The 21,281-nt window shown below is 42.4% G+C and overlaps 1 protein-coding gene across 1 annotated transcript in view; it reads right to left on the minus strand.

Moving 5' to 3' along the window:
* Nucleotides 1-8,335: 8,335 nt before the first annotated feature.
* The window catches only part of CA4 (carbonic anhydrase 4), a 79,116-nt gene continuing 66,170 nt past the window's right edge, over nucleotides 8,336-21,281 (minus strand). Inside the window, exons 5-8 of the mRNA XM_075334176.1 lie at nucleotides 19,296-19,391; nucleotides 14,859-14,922; nucleotides 10,167-10,330; nucleotides 8,336-9,569 (exon numbers count right to left, since the gene is read on the minus strand). Of these exons, the coding sequence (XP_075190291.1) occupies nucleotides 9,390-9,569; nucleotides 10,167-10,330; nucleotides 14,859-14,922; nucleotides 19,296-19,391 (504 nt within the window). The 3' untranslated portion in view covers nucleotides 8,336-9,389. The remainder of the gene's footprint in view (nucleotides 9,570-10,166; nucleotides 10,331-14,858; nucleotides 14,923-19,295; nucleotides 19,392-21,281) is intronic.

The following is a 21,281-nucleotide window of genomic DNA, read 5'->3' on the forward strand; positions in this document are numbered from 1 at the left end:
AGCAGCTGATTGTATAAATGTCTTTTATACAATCAGCTGAGGCATCAGTGCAAAAAAAAACTACACACTTCAGTGCAGACTCCTGTCCAACAGCATCAACTGATAGTTTAGCCGACCGGGCGGTAAAAAGCCGGCCTCACCGCCTGACTTATAGTGTCAGCTGATTCCGTCAAGTGACCGCATCAGCTGACCATCCCCAGTTCTGAGAAAGAGAGAGCGAAAGAAGAGAGAGAGAGAAAGAGAGAGAGAAAGAAGAGATAGAGAAAGAAGAGAGAGAACGAGAGAGAAAAAAGAGAGAGAGAGAAAGAGAGAAAGAAGACAGAGAGAAAAAGAAGACAGAGAGAGAAAGAGAGAAAGAAGAGAGAGAAAGAGAGAGAGAGAAAGAAGAGAAAGAGAGAAAGAAGAGAGAAAGAGAGAAAAAAGAGAGAAAGAGAGAGAGAGAAAGAAGAGAAAGAGAGAAAGAAGAAAGAGAGAAAGAAGAGAGAGAGAAAGAGAAAAAGAGAGAAAGAAGAGAAAGAGAGAAGGAAGACAAAGAGAAAGAGAGAAAGAAGAGACATAGAAAGCAGATAGAAAGAAGAGAGAGAAGAGAAAGATGAGAAAGAAGAGAAAGAAAGGAGAGAGAGAAAGGAGAGAAAGAAAGGAGAGAAAGGAGAGAGAGGAGAGAAATAGAAAGAGAGAAAGAAAGGAGAGAGAGAAAAGAGAGAGCGGGGATAGAGAGAGAGAGAGCTCATAGCTGATGTCCTGCTCCTCCCCTCAGTGCAAAATTAAATTATAATTATAAATATATTATAAATATATTATAAATATAATTACAATTAAAAAAAAAAATTAAATTCTTTACTGGGACCGGGAATAGAACTCGCAATCTCATGCTTCATATGTGAGCACCCAATCCACTGAGCTATTACCTCTAGTGATAAACATAGGCAGATTTTGTAATCTTGACTTCTGCAGTGCTGACTGAAGTCTATGCTGACAGCGCGATTCACTTCATTGCTACGTGGACCTGATCCAGCGCGATGGTGTTCTACGGTGCTGCTACATCTTCAGGGACAGAGCTGACAGTGTCGTGTGGATTACGTCGGACCTGGAGGGGTATTTGGGGTTTAATAAAGGGGTGAAAGAGGGTGATTTTTTTGTCTTTTATTCCAAATAAAGGATTTTTCGCTGTGTGTGTTTCTTTACTTTCATTTTAAGTCTAATCATGGATGGGATCTCGGGGAGACGCCTGGCATGATTAAACTGGATTGTTGTTTGGGGATTAATAAAGAGGTAAATGAGGGGTTTTTTTTGTTTTTTATTCCAAATAAAGGATTTTTTGCTGTGTGTGTTTATTTACTTTCACTTACAGGTTAATCATGGAAGGTGTCTCGGGGAGACGCTTGTCATGATTAACCCCATTATTACCTCGATTGCCACCGCACCAGGGCAATTCGGGATGAGCTGGGTAGAGTCCCCTGGTACAGTCGCATCTAATGGATGCAGCTATTCCGGGCGGCTGCTGGGTGATATTGTTAGGGTGGTGGGCTCCCGATAACGTGGTGCTCTCCATCCTGACAATACCAGCCTCCAGCCATGTGGCTTTATCCTGGCTGGTATCAAATATGGGGAGAACCGCATTTTTTTTTTTTTATTATTATTATTATTATTTATTTATTTACTGCACGATATAGACCCGCCCGCCGATGCGGCTGGGATTGATTGCACTGACAAAGCTGTCACTCAGTTTGGGGGCGTGTCTGACTGCAACCAATCATAGGCGCCGGTGGGCAGGGAAAGCACGGAATAACTAATTGAATAGTGAAGCAGCAGCCATTTTCTAAAGAGGAAAAGACAATGGAGGTTTGTGACAGACGTGGAGCGAGACGCCCGTGATCGGTGAGTAGGAAAGGGAGAGGGATTGTGCTGGGGATGCAGGACGCATGCAGAGTTCGAGTTCGATCTCGAGCACCCCCCAAAATCACTCGAACATGAAATTGGCGAACCTCGAACATCGCTCATCTCTACTGGGCAGTCACCGAATGCTTCAAACACTACCTGGCTTCGGCAAAATTTACCATATACACTCAGGGTCGGACTGGGGTGCCAGGGGGCCTACCAGGGAAATTGCCTCTAGGGGCCCACACTATAGCTACCATAAACGAAACGTTTTTATTACTTGATCATTTTCGGCTTCTCTCAGTATGACATGCGCCTTTTAGAAAACTCTACAGTGCGCAGAAGACAACAGTACTGTGCCTGCATATATCACAGGATTTCTCGTAGCCTCTTATTTATTGTAGTTAATAATGGAATCTGTTATTTTCAACCAGTCGCAGTTTTTCTTACACACAGACATTCCTTGTCCTAGGAAAGCCACCGAGTCCATCAGCCAAACAATAATCAAACAGAAGCAAAATGTTATCCAGCATCTTCACATGGAAAAGTTTACTAAAATTAATCCACCTCTGCCCCGATCTATTCCCCCCATATAGGGAAATCCCCTATAGAGTCAGTATGTGGAGGTGTGCAGCATTACCACCCAACACTCTTCCATTTGGAGACTAGTGAATTCTCTTCTCTTTCCACCTTCACACATTACATAATTATCAGGTAATGATCGGCCCCCAGTGTCTGTACTGGATGTGATCAGTCATTCTGTGGGGACAGAGGCCTAGAAAAGCCGCACTATGGTTTCCACATTAGTGTTACATGTTGGATAAACCCTTTACTAGTCCTGTGTATTCTGACAACACTGCTCAATAGGCAGATCATGTATTTTTTTTTTTTTACATACACAGTATTTATACTGAGGCCCCCCTGTACTATCATCACATATAGCGGCCCCCTGAAGAGTAATTACATATAAATAGCCTAATATACTGACACTGACACTGGGGTGCAGAATAATGGCACTGACACTGGGGATACAGGATAATGACACTGACACTGGAGGTAGAGGATAATGACACTGACACTGGGGGTACAGGATAATGACAATGACACTGGGGGTACAAAATAATGACACTGACACTGGGGTTACAGGATAATGACACTGACACTGGGGTACAGGATAATGACACTGACACTGGGGGTACAGGATAATGACAATGACACTGGAGGTACAGGATAATGACACTGACACTCTGGGTACAGGATAATGACTCTGACACTGGGAGTACAGGATAATGACACTGAGGGTAAGGGGATAATGACACTGGGAGTACAGGATTATGATGCTTAATACTTGGTACAGGATAAGACACTTGGGATACAGGATAATTACTCTGTTCTTTTACTCCTCACCCAGCTTTTCTATGTTCTGATCGCCATCTTGTGTTCAGCACCCAGCTTTCCCATGATATCAGAGAATGGGAAAGCTGGGAACTGTAGAGCTGAGGACAAGATGGATATCAAAACATGGGAAAGCTGAGTGATGAGAAAAAGAGCTTCTTTCTCTCAGCTCAGCACCCAGCTTTCCCAATCCCATCCCATGCTCTGACTGCTGTCCCTCTTTCCCTAATCCCTACTGATATATGGTTACTGTGTGGACTTCACCCACGTCATGCAGCAGGGACTGGTGCACACACCCTGCACCCCCAAATCACACACACCCAGCACCCCCAAATCACACACACCCTGCATCGCCAAATCCCACACACCCAGCACCCCCCAAATCACACATACCCTGCACCCCCAAATCACACACACCCTGCACCCCCAAATCACACACACCCAGCACCCTCAAATCACACACACCCAGCACCCCCAAATCACACACATCCAGCAACCCCCAAATCACACACCATGCATCCCCCAAATCACACACCCAACACCCTCAAATCACACACACCCAGCACCCCCAAATCACACACACACTCAGCACCCCAAAATCACACAGGCATGTTCCAGCTGGAATTGGGATACTGCCTTCTGCTGCTCATGGATCGTGGCCAACATATGATAGGTTGAATTCCATCTCGTAGGGAGGTTACATATTAGTCTGTGACGAGGCAAGTGTAAGCGCTCCTGCAGCTCTGCCAGGCCATCAAAAGAAGGAGATGACTTGGGGCAATATGCGCTAATACATTGTACCTTGGTAAATAGGTCTGGTATCCCAGGGTATTTCTTCAGAAAGTGCTGAACTACTAAATTTACAATGTGGGCCATACAAGCAACGTGTACAAGCTTTCCAAGCTTTAAAGCCGGCACCAGATTACGACCATTATCGCACACGACCATCCCTGGACGTAGGTCCAACGGCTCAAGCCACTCATCTGTCTGCTCAGCTACTGCTTTCAAAAGAGCTCAGGTGCCGTGTGCGATTTGTCCCCGATACAGATGAGCTTCAGTACAGCCTGTTGCCGCTTAGCCGAGACAGTGATGCAGAGATCCCAGCTGGGGAATGATGTTGACGGTTGACACTGGCGGATGTTGAGGAGGATGCACAGGAGCCAGATGAAGAGTAGGAGGAGGGAGTTGTTGCTGTGTAGGAGGCTACTAAAACTGTGATTCAAGTGGGCCCCGCTATTCTGGGTGTGGACATTATATGGTATGTTGCTGGCTCAGACTCTTTACCAGCCACCAGGTTCACCAAATGTGCCGTCAGTGAGATGTAGCGTCCCTGTACACTTCCGCTTGTCCACGTGTCTGTGGTTAAGTGGACCTTCCCTGTTAAGGCGTTGCTGAGAGCCCGTTTGATGTTTGTTGTTTGTCCATTTTAATGAATACCTATTAAAAATTGATTATTTTATCAAGTCTGGAAGTGCTGCAGCAACGCTTGCAAGTGACAGCTCACCGACCAGTGTTCTATGTGACCACGCACTGGAACACCACATTACATGTGTTTGCAAGGCTTTGTGAGCAGCAGAAGGCAGTAGTTGAATACCAGCTACAACATGCCCATTGGTATTTGGGAAATCTGTGAGGTTCAACAAAACTTTAAGGAATCAACCAAGAAGGTGAGCGGCAATGACACCATAATCAGCATTACCAACCCGCTTCTGTATCTACTCAAACGCTCGCTGCTCACAATTAAAGAGGAAGCTTTGCATGTGGACCAGGTGGAGATGAAGAACGTACATAGGGTGCTACATGTTTCTATATCCTGACAGCTTGCCCCGGAAATGTTGCCAGTTAGGGTTGTGGATTCTGAGGCTGTCAACAACCTTATGGCGGCAGCCATCCCACAATTCTCGATCCCCAGCCAGCACTGTATTTCCTAACTAACACAGTTAGGTTGCAGTAGCAGTATACCTATAGAAGGATTGTAAAGTAATATACCCTGCCTATATGCCCCTAATCCAAAACTATCCCTCTACTGGCAGCTGTCCGTACACTGAATGCAGCAAACAATGATATTAATAGGGAATAGAATCGATGTAGACCTGAAAAGGACTTTTGGTTTTAGGTTGCCACAGCAAAAGACTGTAAAGCTTTAATCCCTGCATACATGACTCTAATATCTTTTCCCTTCTCTAACAGATAGCCCTACACTAATTGCAGCTAAGAGCGTTATTATTATAGAATAAAATAGATTTGAATTAGCCCTGAAAATGACTTTCTGTTTTAAAGTAGCAGCAGCAAGGTCTATAAGACTAGAATCCCTGCTTATATGCCTCTAATTCATTATCTTCTCTAGCAGATAGTCCTACACTAATTGCAGCTAAGAGCGATATTATTATAGAATAAAATAGATTTGAATTAGCCCTGAAAAGGACTTTCAGTTTTAAAGTAGCAGCCGCAAGGTCAATAAGACTAGAATCCCTGCTTACATGCCTCTAATACATTATCTCTTCTCCAGCAGTTAGCCCTACACTAATTGCAGCTAAGAGCAGTATTATTAGAGAATAGAATATATTTTTTACATAGCAGTAGCAAAGTCTGTAAGGCTAGAATCCCTTTCTTTATGCCTTTAATACAGTATCCCTTCTCAGCAGTTTGCCCTACACTAAATGCCGATATGAGAAGCATTATTATAGAATAGAATAGATTTTTAACATAGCAGCAGCAACGTCTGTAAGGCTAGAATACCTGCCTACATGCCTTTACTACAGTATCCCTTCTCCAGCAGCTTACCCCACACTAAATGCAGATAAGAGCAGTATTATTATAGAATAGAATCTACTTGAATTAGTGATGAAAAGGACTGTTGGTTTAATGTTGCAACAGCAGGTTATGTAATATTATAACACAGTCCCTTCTCCAGCAGAAACTCTCCCTACACTATTTCTGGGTACAGTGGGCCGAGCATGGTGTCACCAGGTCTTATATAGACCCGATGACGTGATACGGTTGGCCAATCATAGTAATACCAGTAGCCAACATGGCTACGGCAATACCATGATTAGCAAGCAATCCTCTCATGTTTAGTGGCTAAAAATCAGCCACGAAACATGCAGGGCAGGAACTCAAGCATGGCACCAGAGTACCAAGTTACTTGATCAAGTAGTGAGCATCTCGAGCACCCCAATGGTTGATTGAGTGACGAGAATGCTCTCCCTTCATTAGATGTCTTCCATAAATATTAAGCTGAAGATACCATCAAAGGTGGGTCCTAAATTTATTAACATATATGAGATTCTGGAGGTTGTCAATCTGGTTGCCCTTAGATACAAACTTCCTTAGTCTTTTCGGATCTTTAACCTTCTCCACAAGTTTCTGTTAAAGGAATTTGTTCCTCCAGTGTTATTGCCCTTGTCTCCGTACCCTCATGTTTCCATTGATGGAGGTTTAGAGTACAAGGTTCAAATGATCATGGATTTTCGGAAGGTCCTGAATTTCCTTGAATATCTGGTTTATTGGAGGGGATATATGGACCCAAGGAGAGATCCTGAGTTCTGTATCATTCTGTACACGCCGATCATTTGATTAGTGCCATCCAATAGCGGTGTATTAGGAAGCCCGGGGTCCAGGGGCCCCCCTTAGAAGATGGGATACTGTCACGGTTCCTTTCTTCAGTGCTCAGGGCGTGCTGAGCTTTCTGTTGCGTGAGTGACAGCACGGTGATCCAACCTGGAGCTGGAGCATGCTGAGCTGTCATTGTTTTGAGTGACAGCTCAGTCATCCAATCTAATACTGGGAAGTGCTGGGTTTCTGCAGGTGTTCCCTGTTCCTGATAAATGCCTAGCTAGATAGCTGAGCAGTTTATCCCAGACCACTGAAAGTCTTAGCCTTATGTTTAGTGATGCTTGTTGGCCTCAGTAATCTATGCTCTGTGGACTGATCTTTTGCTGCCAGACTTCTGACTTTGTTTGACCGTCCCTTTGCTTTGTCCCTTTGCACTGATCCACTACCCGCCTGGTATTCCTGACTTTGGACTGTGACCTGACTATGCCTCTGTTACCTGACTATGCCTTTTTCTAATATTTACGTGCTCTACTGGAATCTGACCCCTGAACATTCGACTATCCTGCCTCTCGACTTGTCTTTGTTGTGACTAGTATAAAAATATGCCAGGTCACACAAGTCTTATTGCCAGAGCCTACTGTATTATTTCAAGTGAAGGGGGGAAGCTGTACTGTGTGTCATCACATACACCACTCTGCATCTATCCCAAGCATCAGGGAAGAATACCCCCTTACCTGAGCTAGATGCATAATGGTGCTGTCATATCACTATAAGTTGAGAGCTGCGGCATATGTCATACATCACTCTACATCTATCCCAGGTACAGAAATATTTTTTCATAATGCCTGGGATAGATGCAGAGTGGTATATGTGATGACACACAGTGCAGCTTTCCTCCCCCTGTATGTGTTATCAAAATACTGTAGGTATCGGCAGTGAGATCTGTGTGACCATGTTATACACATCAGCCTTACCACATCACACTCAGAGATCTGACTTCTCTGGAGGCATTTTCATTTTTATACTCATCAAGGTGCTGTCTGCTTTTAATTTTTTTCTGCTTATAATTGGGCAATGTCATGCAAAGGAAACAGTAAATACCCTCAAAGAAGAATTTCTGCTAGTGCTCCCTTGGTGGAAAGGGAACTTAGCAGATAAGCCTTTCAAGCTAATATATCAGAAACAAAGATGAGAAAAATAAAAAATTAAAAAAAACAGATTTTAAACCTTTTCATCGTGATGTGGCCATTTTAACATATAAAAAAAAATATAAAATATCATCTTTAATGTAGCCTAAACTGGTGTACACTTTTAGGATAATTCTGTAGCTACTTCCAAATTCACAATAACGTATATAAAATCTGACCGGAGCAAATCTAGCAAATTATGTTACAGGTGGCCTTTCAATACCATCATAAAAGTAACTGAGCTCCTTAATATGACCCATTACATGGTCAGGTATAGACTTGATATAATAGAAAATACCCCAAAAAAACTTTGATTTCTTCAAGAAAATGTTTTTGTTTATTGCAATAGTTTTAGATACAGCATTTTATTTTACAAAATAATGACAGAATTTCTCAGTAAAGTTCATATGAAAAAAAGAAAAAGAACACAGGAGTGAGATGAGTTTCTGACTGCATCCAATTCAATATTAATTTCTTTTAGTTAGACAGTGCATGTCTTGTTTATCGCAACTAGAAATGCAGATGATGTAACTAGACATAGGTATAACGTTTATTAATATCAGACCTTATATAGTGCATACAAATAATTTAGTTTTGCTTAGTCACAGTTTTCTCGCTCATCTGAGTTTACAATCTTAACTTTAGTGGGATACAAAGTAATTTTTTCAAATGATATATTGAAATGGTATCATTAATATTAAGGTACTCTATGAAAAAATGTACGATATATTAACCTGAGATTTTATTTGTATTTGTTTTTAAAACTACTTAATAACCTTAAAAAGAGACATTTCATAATTTTATTACGGACTGTTTTTTTCCCAATGTATTTTATTTATACTATTAAATAATTTACAGCCATAGTATTGAAATGTAAAAATAACTTACAAGATATTCATATATTCTACACACTTTAATATATAATTATTGCTTTATGGTTATTTTAGGTAACTTTAATTATTACATTGTGATTGTCTATATAGTTATAATACAACGTTGAAGTTGATGAGGGTCTTTTGAAAGGCTAATCCTGCTCCAGTTGGTTCTGTATCAGGAGGTGAATTGGACAGGTGATATCATGCCTACTGATATGCATCCATGATTGATATCCCGGTAGGTATCAGTAAATGGGAAATCCTCTACCCACGCACCTCCCAATGTGAAAGTGACCCAAACAGGACTAACTCTCCAATGGTATGATGTCTAAGGTGTGTTCTGCAATAAATTTAGTGCAAAGATAGGAAGAAGCCAAATGGTATATGCAGTGGGCAAGGCTCAGGATATATTTTTTTCTAATGCCCATGTGTACATCCAATCTGTTCATCAGTATTTCTAGACAACTCAACATGAGTTTAAGGTGGAGTCTTAACCCCTTTAGAATACTAATGTAAAGTAAAACACGAACAATGAGATCAGAAAATATCTAGTTTGAGGCAATATAACATCTATGCCTGAAGTAGTAATTTTTCTTTCATTCAAGTCTTGAACAGGCCTGAAATTCTCACCCATGTTTTTACCATCACTGTATTTTAAGTTTCCATAGAAAGCCGCAATCTGTAAAGCAAAAATAATGAAACCATAAGTTTGTCTTATATATACATATTCATGCTAGGGTATTTAATATTCTTATTTACGGAAAATATATAATATATTAATTAGAGTAGGAGTTTCCATTGCTGTTAAGATGGGAAGAGAGCCCTAATTAAAGTCATTAATGATGAACGAGTTTCGAAATACTCGGATTCACAATACTCAGATCGAGTACTATCTAATACTCGCGTATGCATTCCGAATAGTGTGTGCAATGCAAGTCAATGGGGAATACTCGCAATGTAATGAGTAACCTGAATGCCGCACTATTCGTGCGAGCAGCAATTAGTACAGCATTCGGATTACTCATTACCTTCCAAGTATTCCCCATTGACTTGCATTGCACACACTATTCGGAAGGCATACGCGAGTATTAGACAGTACTCGTTACGAGTATCGCAAATCCGAGTATTTTGAAACTCGCTCATCATTAAGGTATCCAAACCAGACCTTTCATTGTTAATGATCATCTGCATAGTTCCCCAAAGCTACATATGTTAGGTTTTCAAATAATTCATATTTATGTGGAAATTGATTTGCAATAATTTTAAAACATTTTACCTGACTTTTATCCAGCTTAATTGGTTTAGAAAACAATGTCCAAGTTACAGTCTCAGCACATGAAGGAGTAGTAAGCGAGCCTTGATATCTGTAAAAAACTTCCAGATCTTTTGAAACCGGAATCAAGTCTTGTAGCGTGACTTTAGAAACAGTAGTAGTGGTGCCTGAAATGCAAGCAAAAAATGAGGTTATTTTGTTTTCTACATAAATAAATATTTGTTGTAAAAAAATTAGAATTAGCTTTTATTAAAGAGGAACTGTCACAGCAGAAGCCATGCAACCAGGGCCTTTGTAGTTCACTATATAAGGTCTGCTCTTGCTAAGCAGATGGGTGATGGTAAGTATTTACGACTATCACCTTTATAAACAGTAAACATATTGATGGTTGCCCTGCTCCATTCACACAGAAGACTTTAGGACCCAACTTATCGTAATTGGTTAAGGTCCCAAAGGAAGGACCCTCCAGTAATCTCCTGTATTTTGTTAATGAAAATTCCCCTTTAAGCGCTAGACCCTAGGTAAATCTCATACCTATAGTGGTAAAGTATATATTTGTACCGTGTTAGCCATTAGATAGAAAAAAAATTGTTTAAAAGAACTGAGAGTCCTCAGTGGTTGATACCTTTTAATAGTTAACTGATAAGATGGTAATAGCAAGCTTTCCAGACTACTCAGGTCTCGTCATCTCTTAGGGGTACTTTGCATGCTGTGACATCGCTAGCCGATGCTAACGATGCCGAGCGCGATAGTACCCGCCCCCGTCGCAGATGCGATATCTTGTGATAGCTGTCATAGCGAACATTATCACTACGGCAGCTTCACATGCACTTACCTGCCCTGCGGCGTCGCTATAGCCGGCGACCCGCTTCCTTCCTAAGGGGGCGAGTCATGCGGCGTCATAGCGACGTCACACGGCAGGCGGCCAATAGAAGCGGAGGGGCAGAGATGAGCGGGACGTAAACATCCCACCCACCTCCTTCCTTCCGCATAGCCGGTGGAGGCAGGTAAGGAAATGTTCCTCGCTCCTGCGGCTTCACACACAGCGATGTGTGCTGCCGCAGGAAAGAGGAACAACATCGTATCTCCTATTGGTGTGACATTATGAAAATGTCCGACGCTACACAGAAAGCCAATTTACGACAGTTTTGCGATCGTTTATCGGCACATCTAGGCTTTACATGTTGCGACGTCGTTACCGGTGCCGGATGTGCGTCACTTTCGATTTGACCACGACGATATCACAGTAGCGATGTCACAACATGTAAAGTACCCCTAACTCGGCCTGATGAAGAGACCTGAGTACACTGTGTGCAGAATTATTAGGCAAGTTGTATATTAGAGGATTTTGTTTTATTATTGATCAACAACTATGTTCTCAATCAACCCAAAAGACCCAAAAGCTTAATATTTTTGGAAATTGGAGTAGCTATTTTTTAGATTTGGCTATCTTAGGAGGATATCTGTTTCTGCAGGTAACTATTACTGTGCAGAATTATTAGGCAACTTAATAAAAACCAAATATATTCCCATCTCACTTGTTTATTTTTACCAGGTAAAACAATATAACGCACAAAATTTAGAAATAAACATTTATGACATGCAAAAACAAACCCCCCAAAAATTAGTGACCAATATAGCCACCTTTCTTTATGATGACACTCAACAGCCTACCATCCATAGATTCTGTCAGTTGCTTGATCTGTTTACGATCAACATTGCATGCAGCAGCCACCACAGCCTCCCAGACACTGTTCCAAGAGGTGTACTGTTTTTCCTCCCTGTATATCTTACATTTTATGAAGGACCATAGGTTCTCTATGGGGTTCAGATCAGGTGAACAAGGGGGCCATGTCATTATTTTTCCATCTTTTAGACCTTTACTGGCCAGCCACGCTGTGGAGTAGTTAAATGCATGTGATGGAGCATTGTCCTGCATGAAAATCATGTTTTTCTTGAACGATACCGACTTCTTCCTGTACCACTGCTTGAAGAAGTTGTCTTCCAGAAACTGGCAGTAGGTCTGGGAGTTGAGCTTCACTCCATCCTCAACCCAAAAAGGTCCCATAAGTTCATCCTTGATGATACCAGCACATACCAGTACCCCACCTTCACCTTGCTGGCAACTGAGTCGGAGTGGAGCTCTCTGCCCCTCACTGATCAAGCCTCTGGCCCATCCATCTGGCCCATCAAGAGGCACTCTTATTTTATCAGTCCATAAAACCGAAAAGTCTTAAGATATTTCTTGGCCCAGTCTTGATGTTTTATGTTATGTTTCTTGTTCAAAGGTGGTCGTTTTTCAGCCTTCCATACCTTGGCCATGTCCCTGAGTATGGCACATCTTGTGCTTTTTGATACTCCAGTAATGTTGCAGCTCTGAAATATGGCCAAACCGGTGGCAAATGGCATCTTGGCAGCTTCACGCTTGATTTTCCTCAATTCATGGGCAGTTATTTTGCGCCTTTTTTGCCCAAGATGCTTCTTGTGACCCTGTTGGCTATATGCAATGAAACGCTTGATTGTTTGGTGATCACGCTTCAAAAGTTTGGCAATTTCAAGACTGCTGCATCCCTCTGCAAGACATCTCACAATTTTGGACTTTTCAGAGCCCATCAAATCTCTCTTCTGACCCATTTGCCAAAGGAAAGGAAGTTGCCTAATAATTAAGCACACCTTATATAGGGTGTTGATGTCATTACACCACACCTCTCCTCATTACAGAGATGCACATCACCTGATTTACTTAATTGGTAGTTGGCTCACAAGCCTATATAGCTTGGAGTAGGACAACATGTATAAAAAGTATGTGATCAAAATACTCATTTGCCTAATAATTCTGCACACAGTGTAGCCTTGAAAGCTTGCTATGTTTTTTTAAACATTTATTTTCTTATACCTCTAGAGGGAACTCACTTTCCTCATGCAGTGCCTTTGAAATGTGCAATACGTTGTATAATCAAAGCTTTAGGAACACTTTCATTGAACTGATATCTGTGGGCCCTTATGAGCATTGAGAAACTGTTCTTGACATTTTCACTTTATTTAAGTGGCTGGATCATTGTAGAGGTGATATTATATTGTTGCTGCAAAGCAATATTGTTACTTCTGCGCACAAACACACATACATATCATGGCACCTTTACGTGCAAAAATAGTTAAAGGTAACCTGTCACCAGATTTTTTAGGTATGTGGATGACACAGCACATGTTATCCACATTCCTGGGCAAAATCTCGCACCTGCGCAAAGACCTTGCCGGTTCACATATGCCTGCAGTAGGATAGAGCGAAGTGCGCCTGTGAAAGACATCAATGACTCTGCACAGGGGCAAGTTTATGGCTTCTGACGTGAATGGCACAAGAGGCGTCGTCCATGTCAATAACCACAAGAGCACAGTGATCAGCATGGAGAGGAGGGACAGAAGCCGCAATCAAGAGCACCCATCAGACTTGACCTAATGATTTACACAGAGCGTGGAAGTATATAAAAAGGTATTTGTGGCTTGTACAGGGGGAGTCAGGGGATAATATGCACCTTTATGGAATGCAGCAGAGGCGCTGTATAAGGTGAAAGTTTTGGTTTATACCTCAAAAATCTGATGACAGGATCCCTTTAAAGCCTAAAGCCCCGATCACTTACTTATTAATGAACATTGCAGTGTGAACCATCTTAACAAATTCTCTGTAACCCTTATTCAAATACTATTTTATTACAAGTATTGTGCGGGTGGGGAGGGATTTAAACCCAAATATATAGCAACAATGTATTATGCACCATAAGGAAAATCACTAAGTTTAATTAGAAAGCTACATTCCAATTTTGGGTCATTAATTTTTTCACTATATCTTGTGAATGTAAGGTGGAAGAGGTCACAAAACACAATTTCCGGTGACAGTGATTTCTTGGATTCTTGGATGGTTAATAAATATGAGAAAAGGCATGCTTCAAATTTCAGAGGTCTATTAAGTGAATGTACTGAACACTTGGCTTGCACAAGTTATAGAACATATGTGTCTTCCGATATCTTCCCACGCATAATTTCCGGTTCTCCCAAGACTTCCTGCTCTCCTCTACACTTGTACATTCCTTATCCAATTGCCTCCAAGACTTCTCCCAAGAATCCCCCATCCTCTAGAATTCTGAGACCCAACACGTCCGATAATTCACCAAATTCTGAACTTTCAGGCAGAAATTGAAAACCCATCACCTCAAGAAAGCTCACAGCCTGCAATGACCCCGCTGACACCTCAGGACCACCGAAGGTGCCACAACCCCCCAACCTATGGTCTCTATCCCCATTATCCTATAAACTGTAAGTCAGTATATAGGATAATATACCAGTCTGTCATTGTTAGTTTGTTCATTGTAATTTGTATTTTGTATGTAACTCCTTATCATGAACCCCCCCTCTAATCAATGGTGTCCTATAAAAGGAATTGACGAGTAATCCTATTATTTGAACAGGAGAAACAAAAGTAAAGAAAATTTCTCCAATAGATAATAATATCTTGTAACAGGTTGTAGAATAATTATGCAATCATAGAAATTACGTCTTCTCATTTAAATGGATTTCAATGCTGCATTTAAACAAATAACTTCATACAATCACATTAAATATAATTTTGACTGGTTTCTTATTGAACATATAATGTAAATATATCCCTGAAAATATGTATAGTAATACATTTTGCAATACCTGGGCTGCCGATTTTGCTTAAGCCACTAATTAAATTAGCGTAATGACTATTGGTTGCACCTTCCTGCAAAGAGAATAGAAAATAACAAACACATATGCGTTATATTGCAGTACAATATACTGAAAACATATTTGAATTGATATTTTATTCCCTAACACTCAACTTAATTTACTATCTATGAGGTGCAGAGGTAGTATCTGCCACAAAAGAACCCACCTATATATTAAAAATGGCTCATGACAGTTGTCCTGTTAAAACATTTTTCCATCGGGGCCAATGAGCTTCAAATGTATCTAATGAAGCTAATGTATTCAAAAGTAATAAATTAGCTTCAAAAGCTAATGTATTACTTTTCATCTTACAATGGCACTACACAAGCTGGGATTTAATCCTAGGTCACACGTAGCGACGCAGCAGCGATCACGACGACGATCTGACCTTATCAGGATAGCTGTTGTGTCGTTACATGTTCACCGGTGAGCTGTCAAATAGGCAGATCTCACCAGCGACCAGTGACCAGCCCCCAGCCAGCAGCGACGCGTGGAAGCGATGCTGCGCTTGGTAACTAAGGTAAATATCGGGTAACCAAGCAAAGTGCTTCGCTTGGTTACCCGATATTTACCTTGGTTACCAGTGCACACCGCTTAGCGCTGGCTCCCTGCACTCGTAGCCAGATTACACCTCAGGTTAATAAGCAAACGGCTTTGCTTATAGTTACCCGATGTGTACCTTGGCTACGTGTGCAGGGAGCAGGGAGCCGGCTTCAAGAAGCTGTGGACGCTGGTAATGAAGGTAAATATCGGGTAACCAAGCAAAGCCTTTGCTTGGTTACCCGATATTTACCTTGGTTACCAGCGTCCGCAGAAGCCGGCTCCCTGCTCCCTGCACATTCAGTTCGTTGTTCTCTCGCTGTCACACGCAGCGATGTGTGCTTCACAGCGGGAGAGCAACGACGAAAAAATGGTCCAGGACATTCAGCAACAACCGGCGACCTCACAGCAGGGGCCAGGTTGTTGCTGGATGTCACACACAGCCACATCGCTAGCAAGGTCGCTGCTACGTCACAGAAAATGGTGACTTAGCAGCGACGTCGTCGTCGCTGTCGTTGTGTGTGACATGAGCATTACTACCAGATGTAAAGCAAGTATTTTCCTCTTTAGGATATTAAATCATGATTCTCTTGAATTAAAGGCTTATTCCCCCCAAAACATTCCCTATTCATTGAATGAGGTATAACCTGCTAATCTCTGGGACCTCATCATTCCCGTGAATGGGGCTTCAAAGGGACTCTGTCAGCAGGTTTTTGCTATGTAAGCTGAAGCCAGCATGCTGCAAGAGTTAACACAGAGAATTCAAGCATGCCTGTCTTGTTACAGTCCAATATGTTGTTTATATTATCTGTTTGTTTAAGCAACAGGACCCTTCTCATTGCTTGGACTACAAAGCCAGGCACAGGACAGTACGGCATGCCACCTCCAGTGATTGACACCTCACTGTCAATGTGCAATCTCTATTGAGAGGCTGGTGTGGGCGGGACAGCACTGTCAGCTCTGCTACAAGACAACAGCTAAAAATTCTGATTGTATAAGAATGGCTGCATGCAGTAATCTAAGTGATATATTGTTGGATTCAGAATTTCCTTGCCTGCATCATGCTGCTTTCAGATGAGATGGCAAAAATGTGCTGACAGATTCCCTGTAAAGGCTCATAGATAAGGCACTGCAGCGTCATCTTAATTGGAGTAGAGGTGATTAAGTTCAGTTTCCACTCTATAAATTGTTTTTAAGATTTCCAGAAATAGCAAGAGCTGCATTCAGCAGTCTCCCAGACATTGACTGGAATAGATTGCATACCTTTTACTAAATTCAGTACAAGACTGCGGAGCCTTCTTCACAGGCTTCCAAAGTGCCAATGATGGGTTTTATTGGGGGTTTCAGCAGTTGAACCCCCTAAACCCCCCTGTAATCATCAAAATATACCCTATCCTGATTGTTTATTTTTTTGGGGGTAATAACTCTTTAAAGGTTTTCCCCATAATAAACACTGTCACCTATTCACAGGATTTTTGACAAATGTCTACTCTGCTAGGAACCTCATAATCAGGAGAATGGGAATTAAATGTCCCCAATATAAAAGAAGCTGTGGTAATCCATGCTTCTCAGAATAATCTCCAACAGTCCTTTGAGGAGGTGTACTGCACCCGTGCCAGCAGCCAGGCTGCTCGGATCCGGATCCGCGGTGGCTCGAGGGGTCTCCGGACCCGGGGGTCATGCGGCCACTCGAATTAAAGGGGGGAATATTTACAGGAGACAGTGTCTATAGTTCGTGATGCTACCCGTGGTGTGTGGTAAGGTGAAATACCACTGCTGCAGCTGGGAGTACCCGGTGGCGATGAAGTGGGCAGCCAGGTGTTTAACCCCTCCATGGGTAGGGGGAATGCCCCGGGACTCGGTAAAGGTGACAGGGAAGTGTCGTTGGGGAGGTAAGGGTCACTTGCGTTCTCACTCAGTCCAATAACTCTGACACCGACAACCTTAGTAAACCAAAGTTCTGGACACCGCTGCCGCTAAGGGGGAGCACGCCTGGGTCCCGTTGCCGTTGGTGTTGCCTGTTGATCTGTGACCTTTCCCTTGGCACTCTGTTTATTACTGGCTGGTCCCTGTAGCCTGAAACTAGTTGGGTCCTGCTCCCCAGTAAGGCTAACTGAGGGAGCTTGCTCTCAGGGTTCACGCTTGGGATTTCTTTGACCGTATTTGTGGAAAGTCCTATCCCTCTTGTTGCGCTAGTACCCCGATTTTGGAGCGGGTGGGGAGCGGATCTTGAAGACTCCGTTCTCGTCAAGTACATTGTCAGGTTGCCTGAAGCTACTCCCTGACCTAGGGTCCATGTACCCCGTCGTGCCCTGGTCCCAGCCCGGTGATGGTACAAGGCCGCCGGCTGTCCTCCACGACAATGCCGTGCCCCTTGTCACAATCCCCTGCGACTGGGGGTCCAGCTCCTACCAGGCCCAGACCAACATCTGCTACCTAGTAACTTCAAGGAGCCCAGCTCCTGACCTCCTTTCACTTTCACCTCCAACTTCAACTGAACTGCTCCTGATACTTCTGACCTCCCCTTTACCAACCCCCCAAGTGGGCGACCCTATTCCACTCAGGCCGTCCACTGGTGTGTCTGGTGGGTGTGGTGCAGAGTGTTCTTAGGATTTCGATTAGCTGGTCTTGGCAACACCATTTGGTTAGGGACCCGTAACCAAGGAAGAGGTGGATATTGCGCAGAAGGGCAGATTGCATAATACCCTGTGACTACCTGATAGGCCAGGGCATCACATAGACATCAGAGTAGAGGAACCAGGTGTATGCCGCGCTGTCACCAGAAAGTTCAGATGTTGATTATTTAAATTTTTTTTTTATTCAGGTTGACGAATTATAGAGAACTCAGTCTCCTTCACCAGGACATTAAAGAAAATATTTAATGTCCTGACGAAGGAGACTGAATTCTCTGAAATATGTCAACCTGAATAAAAGAAATTTGAAATAATCAACATCTGGACTTTCTGGTGACAGCGTGGCATACACTCCGTTCCTCTACTCTGACGTTTTCTCACATTCCCGGGGCTGTGGCGGTCGCCATCTCTGATGCGTATTTAGGAGTTGGGAGTGGCACAATCCTAATAGGTGAGTGCATTCGCCTTGCTTTATCTGCTACCTTACTTGGTAAGACTCTATTCTGTGCTTTCATCCGCAGTTGTTGTAAGTCCTTTGAGTAGCGTGAATGAATCTTGACAGAGCATTTGCTCGACTGCCACTCGGAGGACTCAGTACACCTGTTCCTAAGATTGGTGGCGACCTTCAGTGATCATTCATCACCTAGACATAGGATATGCTGTAATTGTGGGATAACCTTTTTCACTTTTACTAAAATGTATAGTTACTCCTGTTTATTAGATGCACTACTAAATATTCAGGAATTCTAATATCATCTTCTGAGACAGCTTGTTCTCCTTACTGAGTTAATGATTGAAGTAAATCCCTTAAATGAAGATCACACAGTTTATTTAATGATCAATAGTCTATTATTCATGTGTAATATCAGCTATATCCCATAGTTCAAATATTAGGAGATTACGGTTTAAATCTCCACTGTTATATTTGCGCATGAGCATTTCTTTCGTATTTGCCAATATTCATGCACTTGATGAATTTTAGCTTTATCTGTCTAAAGCCAGAATATATAACAAAGTCATCAAATTAATTTAGTTTATGATGAATCATAGTTTATTGATTATTTCCAAAAACATTAAGAACCAATGGAAAACTGGAAATGGCTGCACAGAAAAAGAGAGGGGTGGCCACTTTCCCCAATCCCAAACACAGGTGGTGTTAGAAACACTATCAGTTGAGTACTGATAGCCTTATAATTTAATGATATTAACTTACTTCAAAGAAGAATCCAAGAACTGCATTACTTCCACTTGTGGTGCTCCCGCCACTAGGCTCTGATCGTGTTGTCTTTTTCGCGTGTACTATATGAAGCTATATGAGAGACATGAGTTACTGAAAGTGACATCATATACAGTGCCTACAAGTAGTATTCAACCCCCTGCAGATTTAGCAGGTTTACACATTCGGAATTAACTTGGCATTGTGACATTTGGACTGTAGATCAGCCTGGAAGTGTAAAATGCACTGCAGCAAAAAAGAATGTTATTTCTTTTTTCTTTTTTTTTTTAAATTGGGAAAAGTTTATTCAGAGGGTCATTTATTATTCAACCCCTCAAACCACCAGAATTCTGTTTGGTTCCCCTAAAGTATTAAGAAGTATTTCAGGCACAAAGAACAATAAGCTTCACATGTTTGGATTAATTATCTCTTTTTCCAGTCTTTTCTGACTAATTAAGACCCTCCCCAAACTTGTGAACAGCACTCATACATGGTCAACATGGGAAAGACAAAGGAGCATTCCAAGGCCATCAGAGACAAGATCGTGGAGGGTCACAAGGCTGGCAAGGGGTACAAAACCCTTTCCAAGGAGTTGGGCCTACCTGTCTCCCCTGTTGGGAGCATCATCCGGAAGTGGAAGGCTTATGGAACTACTGTTAGTCTTCCACGGCCTGGACAGCCTTTGAAAGTTTCCTCCCGTGCCGAGGCCAGGCTTGTCCGAAGAGTCAAGGCTAACCCAAGGACAACAAGGAAGGAGCTCCGGGAAGATCTCATGGCAGTGGGGACATTGGTTTCAGTCAATACCATAAGTAACGTACTCCACCGCAATGGTCTCCGTTCCAGACGAGCCCGTAAGGTACCTTTACTTTCAAAGCGTCATGTCAAGGCTCGTCTACAGTTTGCTCATGATCACTTGGAGGACTCTGAGACAGACTGGTTCAAGGGTCTCTGGTCTGATGAGACCAAGATCGAGATCTTTGGTGCCAACCACACACGTGACGTTTGGAGACTGGATGGCACTGCATACGACCCCAAGAATACCATCCCTACAGTCAAGCATGGTGGTGGCAGCATCATGCTGTGGGGCTGCTTCTCAGCCAAGGGGCCAGCCATCTGGTCCGCATCCATGGGAAGATGGATAGCACGGCCTACCTGGAGATTTTGGCCAAGAACCTCCGCTCTTCCATCAAGGATCTTAAGATGGGTCATCATTTCATCTTCCAACAAGACAACGACCCAAAGCACACAGCCAAGAAAACCAAGGCCTAGTCAAGAGGGAAAAAATCAAGGTGTTGCAGTGGCCTAGTCAGTCTCCTGACCTTAACCCAATTGAAAACTTGTGGAAGGAGCTCAAGATTAAAGTCCACATGAGACACCCAAAGAACCTAGATAACTTGGAGAAGATCTGCATGGAGGAGTGGGCCAAGATAACTCCAGAGACCTGTGCAGGCCTGATCAGGTCTTATAAAAGACGATTATTAGCTGTAATTGCAAACAAGGGTTATTCTACAAAATATTAAACCTAGGGGTTGAATAATAATTGACCCACACTTTTATGTTGAAAATTTATTAAAATTTAACTGAGCAACATAACTTGTTGGTTTGTAAGATTTATGCATCTGTTAACAAATCCTGCTCTTGTTTGAAGTTTGCAGGCTCTAACTTATTTGCATCTTATCAAACCTGCTAAATCTGCAGGGGGTTGAATACTACTTGTAGGCACTGTAACTGAAAGAACAACAGTCTATCCTTACTGATTACAGGGCCTAAAGGGGCCAAAATATCAGTTCCCATAAGGATGCAGAAATAATGATAAACAGGGGAGTAAGCTCATTTGCGTAATACTGATGACATCCAAGAGCTACAGGTAAAATATATCTTTGTACCGTGTTAGCCAGTAGAGATAAAAAAATGTTTAAAAGAACTGAAGTCCTCAGTGATTGATACCTTTTAATGGCTAACTGAAAAGATGGTAATAATAGC

The sequence above is a fragment of the Anomaloglossus baeobatrachus genome, chromosome 2 (assembly GCF_048569485.1).
Source record: "Anomaloglossus baeobatrachus isolate aAnoBae1 chromosome 2, aAnoBae1.hap1, whole genome shotgun sequence".
NCBI lineage: Eukaryota > Metazoa > Chordata > Amphibia > Anura > Aromobatidae > Anomaloglossus > Anomaloglossus baeobatrachus.